At 43.1% G+C, this 21315-nt stretch overlaps 2 protein-coding genes across 2 annotated transcripts in view; both read left to right on the plus strand.

Moving 5' to 3' along the window:
• Positions 1-9098, plus strand: part of LOC306969197 (uncharacterized protein) — a gene marked incomplete at its 5' end in the record, with an annotated part of 105565 nt that extends 96467 nt beyond the window's left edge. Inside the window, 5 exons of the mRNA XM_079564797.1 lie at positions 2246-2652; positions 3049-3159; positions 5913-6403; positions 8354-8898; positions 8975-9098. Coding sequence (XP_079420923.1) covers positions 2246-2652; positions 3049-3159; positions 5913-6403; positions 8354-8892 — 1548 coding nt within the window. The 3' untranslated portion in view covers positions 8893-8898; positions 8975-9098. The remainder of the gene's footprint in view (positions 1-2245; positions 2653-3048; positions 3160-5912; positions 6404-8353; positions 8899-8974) is intronic.
• A 6816-nt stretch (positions 9099-15914) lies between these two features.
• Positions 15915-17321, plus strand: LOC306969199 (putative nuclease HARBI1; the record flags this gene model as incomplete). Its single annotated transcript, XM_079564799.1, has 2 exons — positions 15915-16067; positions 16269-17321. The coding sequence occupies 2 exons, from the start codon at positions 15915-15917 to the stop codon at positions 17319-17321; spliced, it is 1206 nt and encodes a 401-aa protein (XP_079420925.1).
• Positions 17322-21315: the final 3994 nt, after the last annotated feature.

The following is a 21315-nucleotide window of genomic DNA, read 5'->3' on the forward strand; positions in this document are numbered from 1 at the left end:
GTCGTCGGGCGGTGGAAGGAGTACTTCGAGGACCTCCTCAATCCCACCGTCACGTCTTCCAATGAGGAAGCAGAGGCTGGGGACTCGGAGGTGGGCTCGCCCATCACCGGGGCTGAAGTCACCGAGGTGGTGAGAAAGCTCCTCGGTGGCAAGGCTCCGGGGGTGGATGAGATTCGCCCTGAGTACCTTAAGTCTCTGGATGTTGTAGGACTGTCTTGGCTGACACGTCTCTGCAACATCGCGTGGCGGTCGGGGACAGTGCCCCTGGATTGGCAGACCGGGGTGGTGGTCCCTCTCTTTAAGAAGGGGGATCGGAGGGTGTGTTCCAATTACAGAGGAATCACCCTCCTTAGCCTCCCCGGTAAGGTCTACTCCAGGGTGCTGGAGAGGAGGATCCGGCCGATAGTCGAACCTCGGATCCAGGAGGAACAATGCGGTTTTCGTCCTGGTCGTGGCACACTGGACGAGCTCTATACTCTCCGTCGGGTGCTTGAGAGTTCATGGGAGTTCGCCCAACCAGTCCACATGTGTTTTGTGGCCTGGAGAAAGCGTTCGACCGCGTCCCTCGTGGTGCCCTGTGGGGGGTACTCCGGGAGTATGGGGTCCGGGGCCCTCTGCTAAGGGCTGTCCGTTCCCTGTATGACCGCAGCAGGAGCTTGGTTCGCATTGCCGGTAGTAAGTCAGACCTGTTCCCGGTGCGTGTTGGTCTCCGCCAGGGCTGCCCTTTGTCACCGGTTCTGTTCATTACTTTTATGGACAGAATTTCTAGGCGCAGCCAGGGGCCGGAGGTTGTCCGGTTTGGGAGCCTCAGAGTCTCATCTCTGCTGTTTGCAGATGATGTTGTTCTGATGGCTTCAACGAACCAGGACCTCCAGCACGCTCTGGGGCGGTTTGCAGCCGAGTGTGTAGCGGCCGGGATGGGGATCAGCACCTCCAAATCCGAGGCCATGGTTCTCCACCGGAAAAAGGTGGCTTCCCCTCTACAGGTCGGTGGGGAGTCCTTACCTCAAGTGGAGGAGTTCAAGTATCTCGGGGTCTTGTTCACGAGTGAGGGACCGATGGAGCGTGAGATCGATAGACGGATCGGTGCGGTGTCAGCAGTGATGCGGTCGCTGTATCGGTCTGTCGTGGTGAAGAGGGAGCTGAGTCGGGGGGCAAAGCTCTCGATTTACCGATCGATCTACGTTCCCACCCTCACCTATGGTCATGAGATTTGGGTAATGACCGAAAGGACAAGATCGCGAATACAGGCGGCCGAAATGAGTTTCCTTCGCAGGGTGGCTGGGCGCACCCTCCAAGATCGGGTGAGGAGCTCAGTTACCCGGGAGGAGCTCGGAGTAGAGTCGCTGCTCCTTCACGTCGAAAGGAGCCAGCTGAGGTGGCTAGGGCATCTATTTCGGATGCCTCCTGGTCGCCTCCCGCGGGAGGTGTTCCAGGCATGTCCTAGTGGGACAAGGCCTCGTGGAAGACCCAGGACACGGTGGTGGGACTATGTCTCCGAGCTGGCCTGGTGTCGCCTCGGGGTCCCCCCAGAACAGCTGGAGGAGGTGTGTGTGGATCGGGAAGTTTGGGCATCTCTGCTGAGACTGCTGTCCCCACGACCCGGCCCCGGATAAAGCGGAAGAAAATGGATGGATGGATGGATTTGGGAAGTAACTTTAGAATTTCAAACATGATCCAGGTAATGGTTTGATTCTATAGCATATTTACAACAATCTGAGCCACACAAAATGTTCATAAAAAATAATAAACTGAAAATACAATACAGTATCACTACAGTGGGTGACACGGTGACTGTTTGGTGCCTTACAAACAAGGAAGAGAAGGCTTCAGGTTCCATTCCTGGTTTGGGCCTTTTCATGGAGTTTGCATGTTTTTTTTGTTTTCCTACGGTTGATCTGGTGTGATATAAACTACGCATAGAAAAATCTTCCATCTAGGCCAGATACGGACAAATGTTTCGACCCAAGTTCCAGGGTGTTTTAAAGTCCAGTCCTCAAAAAAAGGTTTGTCATCACCTAAACACTTTTGAAAACTAACAAAACAGCGATAGTTATGCATTACCTTTTTTATGCTAGTGCAAATGTTGGTGCTCTTTGTATTTCACCTTTATATCCAATTCAGGGGCAATTGAGTGGAACAATAAACTAATGTTTTATTGAAATGTCAGTCATGTCTGCCAAAAATATAATGTACATGTATAATGAACAAGTTTTTGTTCAGACTTTATGTTGTCTGTTTGCAGAATAAAGGAACGGCCTTCCTGCAGTACCTGAAGAGTATGTTTGTCCCGTCTGTGGTAGAGGGTCCGAGGGAGGAGCTACAGAAGGAGCTGGCTGCCACTCTGAAGACCTCCCTGATGGGACTGGAGGATCTGGGACGGTTCCTGGACGCCGTGGAGAGACTTTCTGTCACCTCTATCCACGTGTTTCAGGAGGACAACCCAGTGCTGCTGCTGCCGGAAGAGGGCGCTCTGGACACAGTGCAGGACATCATCATTGCGGCTCAGGGCATCTGCCCCCATCTGGTGGGGTTCAAACGAGACAACGCAGAGTTCTTCAGCCCCAAACTGCAGAACTTGGAGGTGCTGGCCTATCAGCTGGACGAGTACATCAAGGCTGTGCAGATGATCTGTGGCACCATGAAAAAAGGGTAAAGAGATGCCACAAACCTCCAACTAAAAGAAAAGTGTTATTGCTTGTTGCACGTCATGTAGCCCATTGTGTGATTGGTGAATTATCAGATGAGCTTCAGGAACAGAACTGCAGCCATTTCTCCTTCAGCTTCTAAAGAAGTGGCTCACTACAACCAGAGCCTGACAAAGGAGTGAATGAATGGTCAAGTCAAGTCCATTTCCTGTCTGTACTTGTTTTTTCAGTCAGGATTTTACATATTTATATAATATTCTGATACAGTTACCATAGTTAGTTAAGTAAAACTAACAGTTTAAAATGAGCAAGTTTGTCTGTTTGAAAACAGGACAATGTCTCTAGTTTGAGTTCATGGAGTCAGTAGCACATGTATGTAACTTGTGTGTTTATTTTACAGGCCTGTGAGTGAGTTCCACTTTGTTAAGCTTAGGGTGGAAATTGATGAACAAATCTCAGAGGACAATGTTCAGAAGATGCTGGGTAGCATTAATCTGCTTCAAGAACTACGGTGAGCTAATTTTGTTACATTTTGACCTACTCATAAATTACTTTTTCTATATGTTTGCAAATTCAAGCTTTTTTTATTTGTCAAACCATGTGAATGGTTTGAAATTATGTTTCTCTCATCCTTGATTGGGGAGCGGGGGGAGGGGGAAGAGGGGTGGGAAGGAGGGCAGGGAGTTCAGCTTCCCGATGGCCCTGTGTACGAAACTGTTCCTCAGTCGACTGGAATTGACCTGAAGGCAAAACCTTGAAGAGACTATGGGATGGGTGCGAAGGGTCCCTGGCGATTTTGATGCGGGTGAGACGGGTGGAGTACATGTCCTTATTAGAGGGGAGAGCGGCTCCGCAGATCCTCCCAGCTGCTCTCACGATGTGCTGGAGTCTCCTTCGGCAGGAGGCAGTGCTGGTGCCGTGCCACACAGTGATGGAGCTGGTCAGGATGCTCTATCGCCCCTCTGTAGAAGTTGCACATAACGGAGGCTGGGACTCTGGCTCTTCTCTACTTGGAAAGTAGAGACGCTGATTACTTTTCTTGACCAGTGATGTAGTGTGCATGGTCCAGGAGAGCTTCTCTGTGATGTGCACACCCAGGAACTTAGTGCTGGTCACCCTCTCCACTGCAGAACCGTTGATTGTTAGAGGAGCATGCTGGAACCGCGCTCTTCGAAAGTCCACAACAATCTCTCTTGTCTTCTCCACATTTAGAGAGAGATTGTTCTGTGTGCACCACATGGCCAGACTGCTCACCTCGCTCCTGTAGTTTGACTCGTCTCTGTTGTGTCGTCTGCAAACTTGATGAAGAGGTTTGAGTCGTACTTTGGAGTGCAGTCATGGTGGGTCAGCAGAGTGAACAGGAGGGGGCTCAGCACACAGCCTTGGGGAGCCCCCGTGTTCATTGTGATGGTTCTGGAGGACTTGCCGCCGACACGTACAGCCTGTGGTCTCTTGAATGCTGAGCTAAAGTCTAAAAACAGCATTCTAACGTAGGAATCCTTTGTTTCAAGGTAAGTGAGGGCTGTATGAAGCGCACTGGAGATGGCATCTTCAGTTGAGAGATTTGACCGATAAGCAAGCTGGTATGGGTCCAGGGTGGGAGGGAGAAGAGTAGGTGATAGCTGCAGACCCGGAGCCGAGACAGAAATACCGTGAAGCGAATCCACAGTCATAGTGCGCCCTCTCCTGGTAAAGACGGATACACGACGGTATTAGGTCTTGGGAAGATTGATTTGATTAACTCAACGAACGTGAGACTTTAACCGAGTTATTTCATTTTTTGATTTCTTATGAACCAATTTTGGAATCGTAGATGCTTCTGTTGTTTGATAAAGATAAGATGACACATTAATGTTGTTTGATAAAGATAAGATGACACATTAATGTTCTGCCTAGTTGTAAATGAGTAAAAACAATAAATAATCCCAATTACATGATACCCAAAAAATGCATTTGCAGGCTGTAAAGTAAATATAGGCTATAATTTAGTCATAATTATGTATTACGGGTGCTTTTTACTTTTTGTGGCAAATTATTGCATATTTTAAGTTGAAAGAATCTTTGCCAGGACACTTGAGGAACGAGTTTTATCCTGGATAAATAAAGGACAAACACAATTTTTAAAAAAAGGTTATGGCACCATTATTAATGGCATTGCTGCATGTACAGTGGGGAAAAAAATTAATTGGTCAGTTTCACATAGACATTCTAATGGATTTTGGCCAAATACTTCTTTTCCCCACTGTATATGTCATTCCAGACTAGTTTTGACCGTAGTATTATTATTATCATTATTAGCCCAGAATTACAACATTTGATTGTTACACATTAATGACGTCAGTGTTGATCTTTTGTTTTTAGTGAAGTTGACAGAAAGATGCTGCTGAATTTAGAAAACAGGGAAGACCCTGACGGTACAAATGTTTTTTACTATGTTATTGCATCTGCAAGTTATTATTAACCTGATTTCTCTCCTTTCTTTACTGATTACAGCAATGGCCGTTACCACAATAAAAATGTGATTTTGTTTGCTCTGTCCTACAAAATACAATGAAAGGAGTAAAACATACAGTTTTAATTTCATAAAATAACCCAAATGATAGTACATGTAGCCTAAACTAAGTTACATGTCAACACTTTCTAAATTACACTAAATAATCCAACGATACAACTGTAAAACATGAGCTAAATACCGTTGTATATCTGTCTTTACCAGCAGAGGGCGCACTATCACGGTGGATTCGCTTTTCACATTTGTCTTGGCTCCGGGTCTGCAGCTTTCTATTATTGAGGGAGAACAGACTTGATGTGGTCCTTTGACGAGCCGCTCGAAACACTTCATAAGAGTTGGAGTGAGTGCTACTGCAAAGAATTCATTCAGCGTGTTTAACAGAGCAGTGTCACTGTCACAGGTTTGTGGGGGAGCCCTATAGTCTGTGATGGTCTTTATCCCCTCCCACAGACTCCGAGTGTCTTTGAAGTGATCTGTTATCTTTTTGGAGTACTGCTTCTTGGCTTTTTTGATGCCGCGGGACAGGTTGACCCTAGCTGTAGTTCCTCTTTATCACCAGATTTGAAGGCAGACTCTCAAGAGCCTGAGGACTTCACCAGTAATCCAAGGTTTCTGTTTGGACTTGATGTTGATATGTCATTGTTGAATAATGTCTGAGTTGCGAGTAAATCATATGGCCCAGATTTTAATGAGGATCTCTGTCAATATCCCGCATTAAAGAAGTACTAGTATTGTCTGTAATGCTCTTTCAGGCAGGACGAGGCCTTCAGGATGGTGTTCCTGTTCCAGGAGGAGTACTGCAGCAGCTTCATGGAGCGCTTCAGTGAGAGCGAGCCCCGAATGCAGCAGTTCCTTTCAGAGCTGGAGGACAGTGCAGTTCAGCTGGACCGGATGAACATGGGGGCGCGTATCTCCAGTGTGGCGGGCAGCTCTGTGGGGGCCGTGGGAGGGGTGCTGTCCATCATCGGCTTGGCTCTGATCCCTGTGACCGCAGGAGTCTCTCTGGCCCTCACCCTGACCGGGGTGGGCCTGGGAATCACCAGCGGAGTCAACAGTGCAGTCACCACCGCCACCGAGATAGGAGTGAACCGCTCTCAGCAGAAGAGGGCCAGCGAGACCTTCCAGATGTTCATGGAGGACGTGAAGAACATCCAGGACTGTCTGGACAACATCAGTTCACCACCCCAAAACTCTGACTCTCTGGATGTGGCTGTGGCCGTCGGAAAGGTCATGGGCAAAGCAGGTAGAACATATTGTAGTAGTATTTTGAGATAAATCTACAGGTTGATTTGTGAATAGGTTCCTTGGAAATCATATCAGGCTGATGTGACGAACAACTGAGGCTCTAATCTGCTGCATTAGTATCATTGCCTTAGATAAAACTGTACTTTAGAGATTTTCAGCTTTAAAATTAAACAAAAAAAGCCCAGCTGGCCCAATCTTTTTACAAGTTTACATGTTTGATCTGAAATTTTCTCAACAGAATAAGCCAAGAAAGCTAGAGATGTACAGTATGTTTAGTTTTCAGTTCAGATCAATAACAAAAGCTTTCGAACACTGGCAAAGTGTCATGACCTAGTTGAGCATAGTTTTTAAATGTTCTAACTTAAGCAGATTTTATCCCTAGTCTTTTAAAATGTGTTCTTGTACTTGTTCAAGAAAAAAAAGATGTCCGAGAGGATTACTGAAAAATAGGCAGGAGTCTGGATATCGTATGAAGGAGAAGTTTATTACTACCAATGCGAGACCCAGAGACATAAGACACTGGCTACGTTTAATTGGTCCAAAAATTCTGTGAGCCATGAGCCAGTGCAGATTTGGATTTGTCTCCGGCCCACCTGCTTAACCAGGTGGAGAATGATTGCGTCTCCATATTTAGATTTGGAGTCAAACTGTTGTCCATGTGGCAGCAGCAGCAGCTTCTTGTACTCGGTAGCCAGGTGGATACAGCACAGGTTTAATAGCTCAAAGGTCTAAGGTTCAAATTTGGTTCTCTGTTTTTTGTTTTCTGAAGTAATTAAAGAAATTAAAACACAAATAGCACAAACTGTGCTTTAACTTCCATTAAATATGTGGTGAGAAGAACAGAGAGACAATTCAGTAAATAATGAGAATGGGGACTTGAACTCACAACAGTTTGGAACTACTAACATCCTGCATCTGTGCAGCCTAAACCACCTGACAGTCAGCAGCACACTTACTTTAAGAACTAATTTGAGATTCATTTCATGGATAACTTTTCTGATGATTTATTTTGCTTGTTTTTTTTTTTATACAAAAAAGGCTTGTAGTATTTTTATTATATCTTTCAATCTTTGTCTTTGTGACATTATATGTTCCTGGTTAGCTTAGGTACACACATGTGAAATCAGATTATATGAATACCAGGTTATGTACATCAGATTATGCTGTTTACATGACTCTTAATAATCTGAGAACTCCAGAAATCAGATTATGATCAGATTTCTGGTCTCCATGTAAACATAGCCACTGTGTCATCATTCAAGTCTCACTATTCTACGACAAAAAGAGGGATAAGTAACCCCTATTATACGTCACACTGATCTGTGAGCCTAAACATCAGGGGCCAGATCTTGTGGCGGCGCACGGGGCGGCGCAGGCTCTTGGCGAATTATTTTCCGAGTGGCGGCGCTATATGTGCCATTCGCCTCCGCCACCTGTGAGGGGGCGTCACAAGAGGAGGTGACTGCACTGATGGAAACACGGCTGACATTCACTTCCTTGTTTACATTGCGCTGTCTTGCGTTCTTTCTTAAGCCTTAGGCTCTCACAGGTCAAACTAAAAACTTTATTTACCCCATCGTGAGCTAAACCATGTTCACGTCCCCAGAGAAAAAGAGCTACAGCGTCCGCTGTGGCGCGGATCGGCCGCGCTCGGCGTGCACGCGAAGCAAAACAAAAGCACATGTTCACCCCCCACTCCCACACAACCACTCTCCTGGACGCGGAGTCGATCTGGTTGGAGGAAAATGTCTGTGTCTCCACCCATGTAAATGCGCTAAGTCTGGAGTGGCAAGATCACAAAGTGCTCCTACTGAGCGCAAAATGTCACGCTATCGTCTCCGTTTTGATGCACAAGATCGGGCCCAAGGTGTCTGACAGCCAAAGTTATACCTATACAACAGAGATGGTAGGATCTTGCAGCATGACCCAAAATGATTTTTTATTTCAGGTGCGGTTGGTAAAGGAATTGACTCACTTGTTGATGGCGTCTCTGCTTTCAAACTGCTGCGGAGCGAGGAGGTCCTGGCCAGTGCTGGTAAAGTGGTGGCTGAAGAAGGCAAAGCTTTGAGAAACGTACCGAGAGTGGCCTCTGAGCTGCCGGACATGGGGCAGGCGGCGGCACGAGGACCTCTGGCCATGTCCCGCGGAGCCAGGGGAGGATTCATCGCTTTAAACGCCCTCTTCCTGGGAATGGACGTGTTCTTCATCGTCAAAGACAGCATGAATTTAGCCCAAGGCAGCGAGACCGAGGTGTCCAAGTTCATCCGGGCGCGATCTGCTCTGTGGCGCTCGCAGATGGACTCGTGGAAGAAGATTTACGAGCTTCTGGAGAAAGAGCAGGTGTCTTTCCAGAAAAAACAAGCCATTCTCAAAACCGAGTTCAATCCAGACATAGAAATCACGGGACAGGAGGAGATAATGTCTGAAAAAGAGACACCGACGGAGACTGAGATCAAGGAAGGCCCGACTGTTGAAGTGTTGCAGTAACGCTCGGTATTGTAGACTCTTTTAAGTACAATTTCTGTTAAAGGTCGTATTATGCATTAATTAGGCTTTTTTTTTCTTTCAGAATATTGTTGCAGTGCCACAGGGATCCATTTTGGCCCCCGTCTTGTTCCGGAAAAGTAATTAAAACCTAAAAATCTGTAAACACAAAATACCACTGTAAGAGGACAACAAAACTAGGCGGAGACGCCACATTACATATTTTTGATTTAAAAATAAAATGCTTTCAGGGCCTATTGTCCAACCAGTTATCAGAATTAATCACACACCAAGAATCACCTCTTACAGCAAGTTGTTTGAGTAATGACACAGCAGCTTGTTGATTTGTGAAAAATATCAGTCTGACTCTGATTAAGTTAAATTGAGACCACTTCCTGATATGATGTCAATAGCATTTCAATTTAGCCCCGTGAGCCAACTCCTGTTGTGATATTTGCTATACAAAACCATTGATTGATTGAATAATTTTGACTCAGACGATATGAAACAATATGAGGAAGATGAGGACGTTTTTTCTTTTCTTGCGTATACCTTTATGCTTCTCAATTCTTTGTTTGCATATGCCGTTGTGTTTTTTTTTTTGCAATCTGCCCTTTATTCTTTATGAGCTGCCATACCAAGTAAATTCCTCCACTGTGGAATCAATAAAGTTCCATCTTCTCTTAGTACCCATCTCGACTGCGCATGCGTGGGTCAATCAGGCCAATCACCAAACAAACCACTCCGCCATTGAAATGTGTGAGCGAGTTCAAGTAGCGGAGCGTGAACACTGAAGTGTATTGAGCCATAACCGTGAACTGTGAGGCTTACGGGCATTGGTTTAAAGACTATAAGTCTCAAGCGACATTTCTCATAAATATTTATGTTGTCAATATCTTGAAAGCGAGGGAACAGTCAGGACGGCGGCTCCGTGGGCAGAAGGGGACCATAGTGGATCATAGTGAACAGGGGGACGACAGGACCTGGGATCAGCCCGACACAAACACTGCCACTTTTTAAATCATTTAAATTTGTCTTGGAATCACAGGGAAAAGCTTCAAAATGGTGTTGATGTTAAACATAGTGGGAACATTTCCGTTACATTAGCGATCGATTAGCTATATTGTTCACCATTAGATCACTCGTAAAATAATACAAGTAAATTTAGATGGCATAGCCTACATGTGTATGGGGTCTTTCTGGTCACAATTTAAAAAAATATATTTCATTTACTCCACTTCCTTATTGACAAAAAGAAGGATTCTATGTTTTTATTTCTCATTCCAGTTTAAATGTTCTGAATATCGATGATATGAGGCCACAGTTTCAGGGTCAGAAATGTTTTTCTCACATAGTTATGCTATGTGAACTAGTTACTATGTAAACAAGGACTGGTCGTCACTTTTGAAGCATCTCTACATATGAACGGTTGTTCAGTTCTTTCCGTTTCTGTCTATCTCCGTACGCAGCCCTGGTTGTAAAAATAGACTTTATGCTAACATTGTAACAAGCTCCACGGCGACGACAAAAACACTTTAAATCATCAACTTTCCAGCATTTAAAATGGTCCAAATCAGAGCTTTCTTCGTTGCTTTAGGTGAACTATCAATATTCTTTGGTTGCCAAAAGAAATTCCATAACCCATAATGTAACGGGCGACGAGACGGGCATTTGGCTTATTATGCTTGCTAAAGCTTAAATGAATACAGTGTGCTTTTGTATTTTCAGATGTTACATTTGCCTTTGGTAAAAAAAAAAAAAATATGCATGTTTTTATACTCTTTAATATTTTTATACACCGTTTCATATTTTATACACCATTTCATATTTTTATATACTCTTTCATATTTTTATACACTTTCATATTTGTATTGCTGGGTTGCAGGTGGCATCACAGCATTCTAAAGGCCTATACTATTATATAGAGGAAAAATTATTTTGTTTTTGAGGAAATTTTTGGTCTTGTACTGAGAGATCTTGGACCTAGTGACTGATATTAAAGATCATTTTTTAAATTCATATGTATTTTTTTTAGCTACGACTTGTGAAAGTGTAATGTTATTAATAGGAAAAACGGGCTCTTGCCCCCCGCTGGGTCCGATGACATCATCAAATTCTAGAACCTGCAACCCAGCAATACACCCTTTCATATTTTTATACCCTTTGATGTTTTTATACACCCTTTTACATGTATCTATAACCAGTGTTTTATACCAGTATTTCAATATTGTATATGCCAGTATTTTAATGTTTAATGTTATTTGCTCCGTAGACTCATGAAAGGTCATGCATGCTAGTTATGGGTCTATTATAGGTTTATTATGATATATGAGTAGCAATATGTTGATTTTCTTGATTCTGATCTAGTTTTTATTTTAAATTCGCATTTGATTTTTATTCTGCATTTGATTTAAAACAATATTTTATGAATAAAGTTTTAATAAAGTTAGATGCATTAAAGAATGATTACATTATGTAAGTCTTGCTGTATGGGGGCTTTTCACGTCATTTTCTGTCTTGTCTGTGGTTAAACTTACAGTGGGAGGAAAAAGTGAGTAAACCGTGGGTTTATGAACATCAAGACTTTTCCAGCTGTACACAAATCAACTAATGTTAATCATAGGTCTTCAGACAGTTCTTTTGAGTGAGGACAGACAATGTTTCTCAACAAGAGACAATTCTTAGTGTGTTTTTCCAGTGGCAAGGGCAGCTTTAAGCCACACCTCAGTGATTGGTCTTCAGATTGGCTCACATCTGACTCTATATGTCTGTATAAATTTGTCTAATTAGCTCTTAGAGCAGGGGTAGGCGAGTTTGTGTCATGGAGGGCTGATTTTCTTTAATGCCAAAACACCAAGGGCCGTAACTCATTATTGTAGCCCAAAGTATAAAACAAATATAAGTTTTGCACATAATATATGACCTAATGGGGTGTTTTGCTGGGAAATGTGAAAATATTGACAGTATTTTCCACATTTTGAGTCCTTTTCACGTAATTGGTCTCTGATTTATGAATACATGTTTCTTAAAAATTCTCATGGGGGCCAAAGGTTTTATGCTGGAGGGCCGAATTTGGCCGCCGGGCCTGACGTTGCCTACCCCTGGTTTAGAGAATCCTTGCCAGGAGGTGTACTCACTTATTCCTCCCTGTCCTGTGAATGTTTACATGTTATGGCCAATAAAAATATGATAACATGTAAATGTTTGGGTGGTATTAGTATAAGCAGACACTGTATACTCATTCTTGTGATTTTAATAAAGATCAGACCACATTTTATGACCACTTTCTCTTCAGAACTTTCTTTTATTATTCCCCGCCAGAGCTTACATTTCCCTCGATACCCTCTTAAAAACATATTAATTTCAATTGCAACTTTGCATCATTGCCATGTTATGGATAAGGGTATTCCTCATTGGCTTTGGATTATGATTTTGAGTGAATCTGTAATATTGTAATAAGGACTCATACCTTTTGCGATTACATAGTGTGTTGAGGTCATCATTGTGTACACATGTTACAATGGGACCAATCCATTATGTCATATATGCGAGTTTACTGCTGCCCAACAGTTGGAAAATCTAGATGATGGATTTGGGCAAACAAACATGATTTATGTACCGGAGTTTGGAGCCTCTTAGTGACAAAGATTAAAAAGAACAGTCTGCAGCATAGGTGTATAAATGGTATTGCTTTATATGAGGAGGTGCTTGTAAAGTATTAATAAGCATTAGTATTTTCTGGGTTTGGGTTGAGGTTAGGATTAGGATTGGAGTACTGGTATGGTAAAAGATATATTGTAGAGCTCTATAGTTTTAATGTGTTCGGACTGTAAACATAGGCGTTAGCTCAGATATTTGTATCCACCTCGGGGTGTCGGTCAGAACACAAGGATAGGATGCAGGTGAATTTAATGAAGCTCTGACATCCAGCAGCAGGTGTGAATGTGTGGTCTACAAAGAAATAATAATAAAACAATAATTACAACAATTGCCCTAATAAACATAACACAACAAAGGGTCTTTAAATAATAATGTAAACTTAGCAGGACACTAGCATTAGCATTCTACTTAGTTCCACAAATTAAGAGAACACGGCACCCAAGAACACAAATAAACATCATTGACAAAACACATGTAAATTGTCCACCGAGCAAAGGCTTGTGTTGGCTTACTTGTGGTTAAAAACGCACACGACTTGAGCTGCCGATGCATCTGAGCCTCGTGTTGAACTGAACAAGTAAAACTCAGGCTGTGGCGTGGCCCACCTGGAAAGTGCGTTTACCGCTAGTTGCCACAAGGGAGCAACAAGACCCTTCTGTCTTTCCAACAGATATTAATAAGCATCTTATTACTATCTTTACAAGCATATTATTCATGGCCTCCCTCTTGAACGAGGAGCTAACGCTTATTAATACAATATTAATAAATCACCAGCACCACTTAAGATAAGACAAGACAAGACAAGACAAGACAAGACAAGACAAGACAAGACAAGACAAGACAAGACAAGACAAGATAAGATAAGATAAGATAAGATAAGATAAGATAAGATAAGATAAGATAAGATAAGATAAGATAAGATAAGATAAGATAAGATAAGATAAACTTTTATTGATCTCACAAAGGAGAAATTCACTTGTTACAGTGAATTAGCCTACCAAAATAGTTATTTGATTTGGGGAATAAAATACAAAATGTAAAATACAAAAAATAAATAATTACACTTTTTTACATTTTTTTCTTCAAAAAATGTTAGTTTGCAAAGGTATAAAACTTAGGAAATATAGAAAAGTAATAGCTATATAACATGAAGTAATGATGTCCAAAGTCCAAGCCCGCCCTGTGCACTGTGGGATCTTGATGTTTCTCTTACTGTAATGTATCCATGTTTGAATCACAGACAAACATACTGCTTTGAGAATGGAGCAGATCTCAGAGCATGTTGATATGTTGATACAAAGGCTATACTTTTGCCACTGGATGGGCGACTTAAGTAAATATTTGGGCTACTTGTTATTTCCTTCTTTCTAACTTTTTTTTTATTATTATGAAAGTAACACTACTCTATACCCACCGCTGCAAAAAAGTACTCAAGAGTTCTACAGAAGCCTATATTAAAATGAACATATGCAATAAAATAGTACTGGGTGATAAAACTGCTCCAAGTACAGCTGGTACAACGCAAACCATACGTTTATTTTATGCCTAAAGCTTTCTTCATTGTTTCTTTATTATTTTTTTATACCCTGTGTTTGGCGTTTGACACGCGCCTGCAGACAAAGTTGTTCTTGTGGGTGCGGCTCGAGTGGTTAAACTTAATTGTTGTTGATAAAGAGAAAACGAAACTGAAAGCAGCCACACATTTCTTTACCTCATTGTTCAGGAAACAGTCTCATTCCGCTACCTCAGCATTTCCGGACATTTCTTTTCACGGACAAGAGTTTTCTTCACAATCAACCAGACAACGACCAAGACGACCTAACCTGACCCAGGATGGAAGAGGAAGCAAAACCACACGCAGAACCGCAGCAGGAGGAAGACGTGAACATCAGGTAAAGTTATAACATGTTGGTAATTTACTTGTCCTCTATGGATCAGTACCGCTTTCTGTATTTTCCCAGTTGACTTTCTAGTATAATCTTTAAAACAAATAAAGGAAATGCAAAATACGATTCAAATTAGCTCCATAATATATAGACACAAAGTAGTGGCTAAACAAAAGATGAAGCAAAATCATAACAAATCGAAAATAACTGCTGTTGAATTTCTCTTTCTCTTTTCATTTGCTTTCGGTTTGTTCGGTTTTGCCTGTTAAGCCTTGAAAGATGTAAAAGGTGATTTGATGTTTAAAATCAAAGTTTATTTCTATAGCACTTCACAACAACGCTTGGCAGACCAAAGGGCTTTACATAAAAAAACACATGGAACAAAATATTCTGTATGAAATGACATTAAATCTAAAAACACCTGCACACAAACAGAAATAAATCACTGTTGGGTCTTCTGAAGGCCTGTCTAAATAGTGAGTCTTTAGTCTGGACTTGAACAGTGGCAGCTCGACCGGGAGCGAGGCACCGGCGGCGCCAGGGGGGGTCTTGGGGGGTCTCAAGACCCTCCCAAAAAACGCCTTGACCCCCCATTACGCCGGGCTCAGACCTAGAGCGGTGGAAGAGAGGAGAGCGGCGAGCTTCCATTCACTCCCTGGCCGTTTCTCAATCCCCAGTATGCGTACTCAGTACTCGTGAACTCCGGGGAACGGACTTGCGGGAGCAGACTCGGAGAACGCACTTGAGAAGAACGTAGTCACAGACTTCCGCCTAACAACATTGGAACATGTGAACTTGAGGGGAGGGGGAGGGCGTCACCAGAGCGCAGCCGCCCGGTGCACTACCATCGACAGCGTCAATAAACGCAAATGTATTGAAATACCACATTGTGTGACATTTGTATCTTTGTATTGTAATTGCGGAAGGTTTTTGTCTGCATGTCAAGCACTTTGTAACAGCTATTGTCTGAAAAGCCATAACATTAAAATAAATTCATTTATGTATCCTAAATGATACACTTTTAGGCTATATGGTTCCGTCTCATTGGCATGCAGCTTTAAGAGAGGAAATATGACGATCAAGGAATTTCAAAATTATGTTCATACAGCCTGTATGATATGTGTGCACAGCAATCAATGTATACATTGGCCTACAGTATGCTATTTCAATGTGTAGGCGACATAGGTGGGATTCCTCTTGTGATGTAGGCTAGATTAATCATCATTGCACCACTATTACTTAATATTTAAGTAAGAAATAATGCAAAATCTTAGTATTGTTGTATCTTTGTTTGTAATGAGCACAAACATGATAATTAAATACACCGTAATGCAAGGCTCAACAATGGCTCATTGCAGTAGGCTAATTGAAGCAGTGCGTAATTGTTGCCACTAATTACGCATCACCGCATACCCGCCCATAAAAGGCACATGTGCCAAGTGGTTTAATCTGTGAGAGGAAACACCTGAGACCATCGCCATGGACAATGCACTTGCTATTGCGGCCGTTTTTTTGTTCATGGAGGCCGAGGAGAAGGCAGCTAAACTGAGGAGAAGAATTGCGGCCTTGAGAACCATACGCAAAAAGCAAAGACGCAGGAGGTGGCTCGCTCTGGCAATTGCAGTAGGCTTGGTAAGTACCTGCCCACTACCCCTACTTCATTCACAAATGCTACTCACCATTACTGCTCAAAATCTGTTCACTGCAGTTCATAAAAAAAATAATAAAACTTTTGGCACACAGCCTACTTTACTGTGCACCTATGCAAATAAATAAATAACTAAATGCAATGGAACAATTCCGATTTGTAAACACTGTAATTTAATTTTGCAGGAACAACAGGCTACTGCAAGATATGTGCAGCCAAACTACATTGTCCCCATGCTGGACATGTACTTTAATAATGGAGACCCTAAACCTGCCATGCGCCTGACGAGAACAAGCATCACTCGAGTGCTCCAGCTGCTTCCCAGGAAGAAGCACCATGGATGGAGCCATGAGATGGAGGTGCTAGTGACCATTTACTGGCTGGCCTGTGGTGCCTCATACCGCCAAACAGGGGATGTCTGTGCTATTCCACTCTCCACTGTGTGCAGGATTGTACACAGTACTGTGGAAAAAATGATGACCATCCTACACAGTGTCATCCATTTCCCCAAAGAGGATGCAATGGAGGCCCTCGGTGCGGGATTTGCACGCATGGCTGGCCATGATGCCTTCAAATATGCAGCTGGGGCAATAGACGGGTGCCATATTCGAATAGTGCCCCCAGCTGAGCCACAGAGGGCATCCTACATCAATAGGAAACTTTTTCCTTCTATTATATTGCAGGCCATCTGTGACGCACAAGGGGCTTTCTTAGATGTCTTTGTGGGGAACCCAGGATCGGTCCATGACGCACTTGTGCTGAGGAGATGTCCAATGTATAAAGAGAGTCTGTACCCCCCTGCTGGTTATTTTTTGTTGGGAGACGGAGGATACCCGTGCCTGCAGCGTCCTGTCTGCCTCATGACGCCCTACCGACAGCCTTTGGCCGGCCAAGTGGAAGCCCGGTACAACAGGCATCACGCCAGAGGCCGCAATGTCATCGAGCGCGCCTTTGGAATGCTGAAGACGCGCTGGAGGTCCATATTTTTACGCGCAGTAGAGGTGCGGCCAAAATTTGCCCCACTTGTGGTCGGGGCCTGTTGCATCCTCCACAACATCTGCGTGGCCTCGGAGGATGTGCTGGAGGAACCGGAGGAAGGTGACGATGGAGAAGATGAGGAGCAGGCTGAACCAGCGGCCATCGAAACCTCAGGCAACAGAATGCGCGCCCGTCTTGCTGCTGAGACGTCTGCCCCAGCACAATTGCACGATTGTTTAAGAGAGCACGATTATATGTAATGTCTTACTTCGTATGTTTTTGTCTGTGCCTATTATTTACTAGCATGCATACAACTTTTGTTATTTGCTTATCTTGTACACTTGTTTGATGCACCTCACACCCAAAACGTTTCACAAGAATAAATTCAAACTATGCATGCTACATCCTGCCTCTTGATTATATGCGTTGGTTGTTTTGAGAAATATAGGCAATAAATACAGGCCACAAAATGTTTGTATAGAAAGAGGGCAAACAAACTTTTTTATAATACAGCAAAATAAATTAGGAGCCTGAAAACCTATGTACAAAAGAAAAATCATTTAACGCACTAAAATTATTTATTTGCAAATTTTTCAAATAAGGCCAGAAAACGCTCAGCCCTGTCAGCGGAGGCCCGCTCCCTCTCTTCCTCCCTCGCCAGTGCTTCACGCATGGCTTCGTCCTCCTTCTCCGCCTGCTCCTTGAAGAAGTGGAGAAGCTCAGTGGCTGCTGGACGCTTTCGTCCACGAGACGGCCCAGGCTCTGGAGCAGTGTCAGGGGCAGCGTCTGACACGATCACCCCACCGCCTGTGGCCGATATATTTGCTGCCACGACCACAGGCGGGCTGATGGAGTGCTGCCCGCGAAGGACGGCATCCATGGGCCCGTACCACGGCCACGTATCGGCCGTTAATGTCCCCTTTTCATTTCCCTTCCCTGTGGAAGGGTCACGGAGCTCCTGAAGTGTGACAGTAAAGAACAATGAGCCTACAATGATAATACAGTGCCCCATGTCAATGACCATGACAGTTGGTATTTGGAGACCCACCTTGTATCGGTCTTTTAGATCATTCCACTTTTTCTTTGCCTGTTTGGCTGAAATGGACAGGCCAGAGGTGGACACAAAACTCCTGCAAAATAAGTGTGACAGGAACATGAATTCCATTGACAAGTAGCAATATAACCAAACAAACAATGCAACACAAATGAAAAAATGTATAGGCTATAGATTTTCTTACTCCCATCCGACAGTCGCCGAGTTGCGCTTGCCTGTAAATTTGTCCTCATTTGCCCCTCTCCACTCAATGAGGGCATTTGTTTCCTCTGTTGTCCCTTTAGTTGTAACATTGGAATTAAAATATTATACATATGGCCATTAGATTACATTTCAACATATGCAGGGTGCTTGTATTTTACTTGTGGAATGAAGGTGTGGAAGGTGTGAATTTGGGTACTTACAGGTGTGCGTCTTTTCATTCTCCATTGTTTTTTTTGAATGGGCGGTCGTTCGAAATGCATGCCGGGTTATATAGCTGGCGGAGAACGCACAAGTCTCCTCTGATGCATCCTCGGTGAAACGGGCGGAGCAAGTTCTCATCCGGGGATTTACAGCGAACTTGCTGAGAAGCGAACTTTGAATTGGAACAGGACTTGGGCCACGCGCGATGACGTTTCACGAGTCCACGAGCACACAAGTCCGCACAAGTACACAGATTGAGAAACGGCCAATCATTCCCCAGAGTGGGCCGGTCTTAATGACATCACTTCCTTAGAGCCCGCCTACCGAAGGCTGTGCCACTATCTCTGCCCCCTACCGTGAAGGAGGAGACAGAGGCAGAAGTGATTTTAAGTGAGCTTTGATCACAACGCTCTCTTCCAAGTAAGTAAGCTTTACTTGAGTAACTTAGACAAGAAAACTTAAACTATAAACACATTCAGTTGTACCTTAGTTTACTGTTGTTTTATTGAAAATAAAGCCAAAACATTGTCCTTTTCCATCTTTAACAGCTACTGTACTGTTCTTCCTTCTCAAGACTAACACTTGTCTTCGGCTTTAACTGGTCTTTTCTGATTGGGTCTAACTTAATGACTTGTTTTGTGGCCACACTACAAGCTCTTATTAGCCTTTATCTAGACCAATGCTCAGCCTTGCAATTTAAATTGCAATCTCAAATTGTAACGCATAAAATTTTACAATTTTTAAGCTAAAGGGCTCAATTCAAATTTACCCTCTCTAAGTAAAACTTAGTGAATTTTCATCCACCTCTTGAAATCAATTTTAACTGACTGACTGCTGGACAGTCATCAATCAGTTAAGTCAAATTTTGATATTGAATTTAATTAATTAATTTTATTTTAATTCAATAATCACTCTCCAAAATGTCGATGTCCTTTCTTCTCATTCATTTTGTCCCATTCTCCTTTCATGTCTTGCTTCATTCCATCTATCAACCCTGGTTGTAGTTAAGCACAATTAAAACTGGTTTGTTTCATTGTGACCCACAGAAGGTCAAGTCAGACTTTAAAGTTGTCTGAGTTTTTGATAAAGCAACATGCCTCCGAGAGAACTAGAGAACCTGTCTACAGCAGCCGTCTACAGACCAGGCCAGGGAGACGTCCTTGACTGTGTAGACCAAATGCAGGGAACAGATCCCTCTGAACTTGAATCCATAATTACATCTTTGGTAAGTATAACATCACTTACAGGAAAACAAGAGAAGAATCTGATATTGTTAGCTAAAATGGCAGTTGCAATGCATTTACAACTTAAACAAACACGAGAAGCATTAACTGACACAAGGAGACAAAATGATGAACTTACATCACAAAATGCCTCTCTCCAAGAAGAGAATGCAAAGCTTATGAATGACAAGGAAACTAAACATCTAGAAAACCAACATCAAGAGGTCGGACAAAAACTCTTCGAGCAAGAGCAAGAACTGAAATTTGCAGATTCAGAACTTGACAAAACTAGCAGAACCCTCTCGGAACGAGAGGAGGAGCTAGTGACAGCCCATGCTGAGCTAGACAGGACGACTCAAAACCTTAACAGGTCTGAGTGCCTGCTCAATAAAGCCACCCTAGAGGTAAGAGATTTAAAATCTGAAATTTTGATTCTCCAAGAAAACCAAGAAAAGGACAAAACAAAACTAACTCACATTCAGAGCCAGCTTACAGCAGCTCAGATTAAAATAGATCACACGACGCTACAGCGCACGATCAGTGAGGAAGAAAAGAGCTTTAAAAGAGAGCAAGAAGATCCTCCTGAACAAGGGGTGAGATCTCAAGTGTATCCCCTGGGAACACTTCAGGAGAAAACAAATAAGTTCTTAAGGGACTTTTCTCCTCCACCTGCTTTAACATTGAACCCCAAGCCACCGCACCTGCAGCGGTTGGACAGGCTCATCTCTGAGCCACCTGATCAATGTTATGCTTCACAGGAAACAAACGATCCCGTCAAGATCTCCACTGGTGAGTTTGAGCGTGGATATCGTGTTCCAATCAAAGATCTAAACAGAATTGCACGACATGTCATTCGCTTTGATCCCAAGTCTGATGGTGCTAACGACACAAGCACCTACTTAAATGACATTGACTTTTACCTGAGTAGATTTCCAGACTCTACTGCAGAAGATAGAATTTACCTAATCAGGTTTACTTCAAGTAGAAATGTGGGAAGTTTCATTGGTAGACAGGCGCGTCACACAAAGGCAGACTATGGTCGCCTTTGCCAAGCTCTCACAAAAGAGTTCTCAAACTGCCTGACTACTGGCCTAACTGCAGCCTTAAATGTGAAGCAGACTCGACAAGAGTCTCCACAGGCTTATTACTGCAGACTGCGTGATGCTTACTTTAGTTCAAATGAACTAAAACCAAGTCAGTGAACTTGACAGCTCAGCTGATCTGACTCACTTCAGTGATGAAAATGACACTTTTATTGAACAGACTCCAGACAATGATGGTAAAGCTGAGCTATCCTCATTAGCCTCTTTAATCCATCAGAGCTGTGATAAAATGTCAATTAAACAACCTTTCAAACGTTTTCTGTGTAATCTCACTGAAAAAGGTTTGGCTGGAAAATTTTACATGCCAACCACTATTGAGAATGCTCTCCAAGAGGAAGCAATCATTGACACAGGTGCTGACGTCAGCATAATGTCAACCTCTCTTTTTAGTGAAATTCAGGAAGCACTACAACATAAAAGAAGAAAAATAAATCTTCACTCTTGCTTCCTTGAAATCCAGCCATATGCA

The sequence above is a fragment of the Gobius niger genome (assembly GCF_951799975.1).
Source record: "Gobius niger genome assembly, chromosome: 10".
Taxonomy (NCBI): Eukaryota; Metazoa; Chordata; class Actinopteri; order Gobiiformes; family Gobiidae; genus Gobius; species Gobius niger.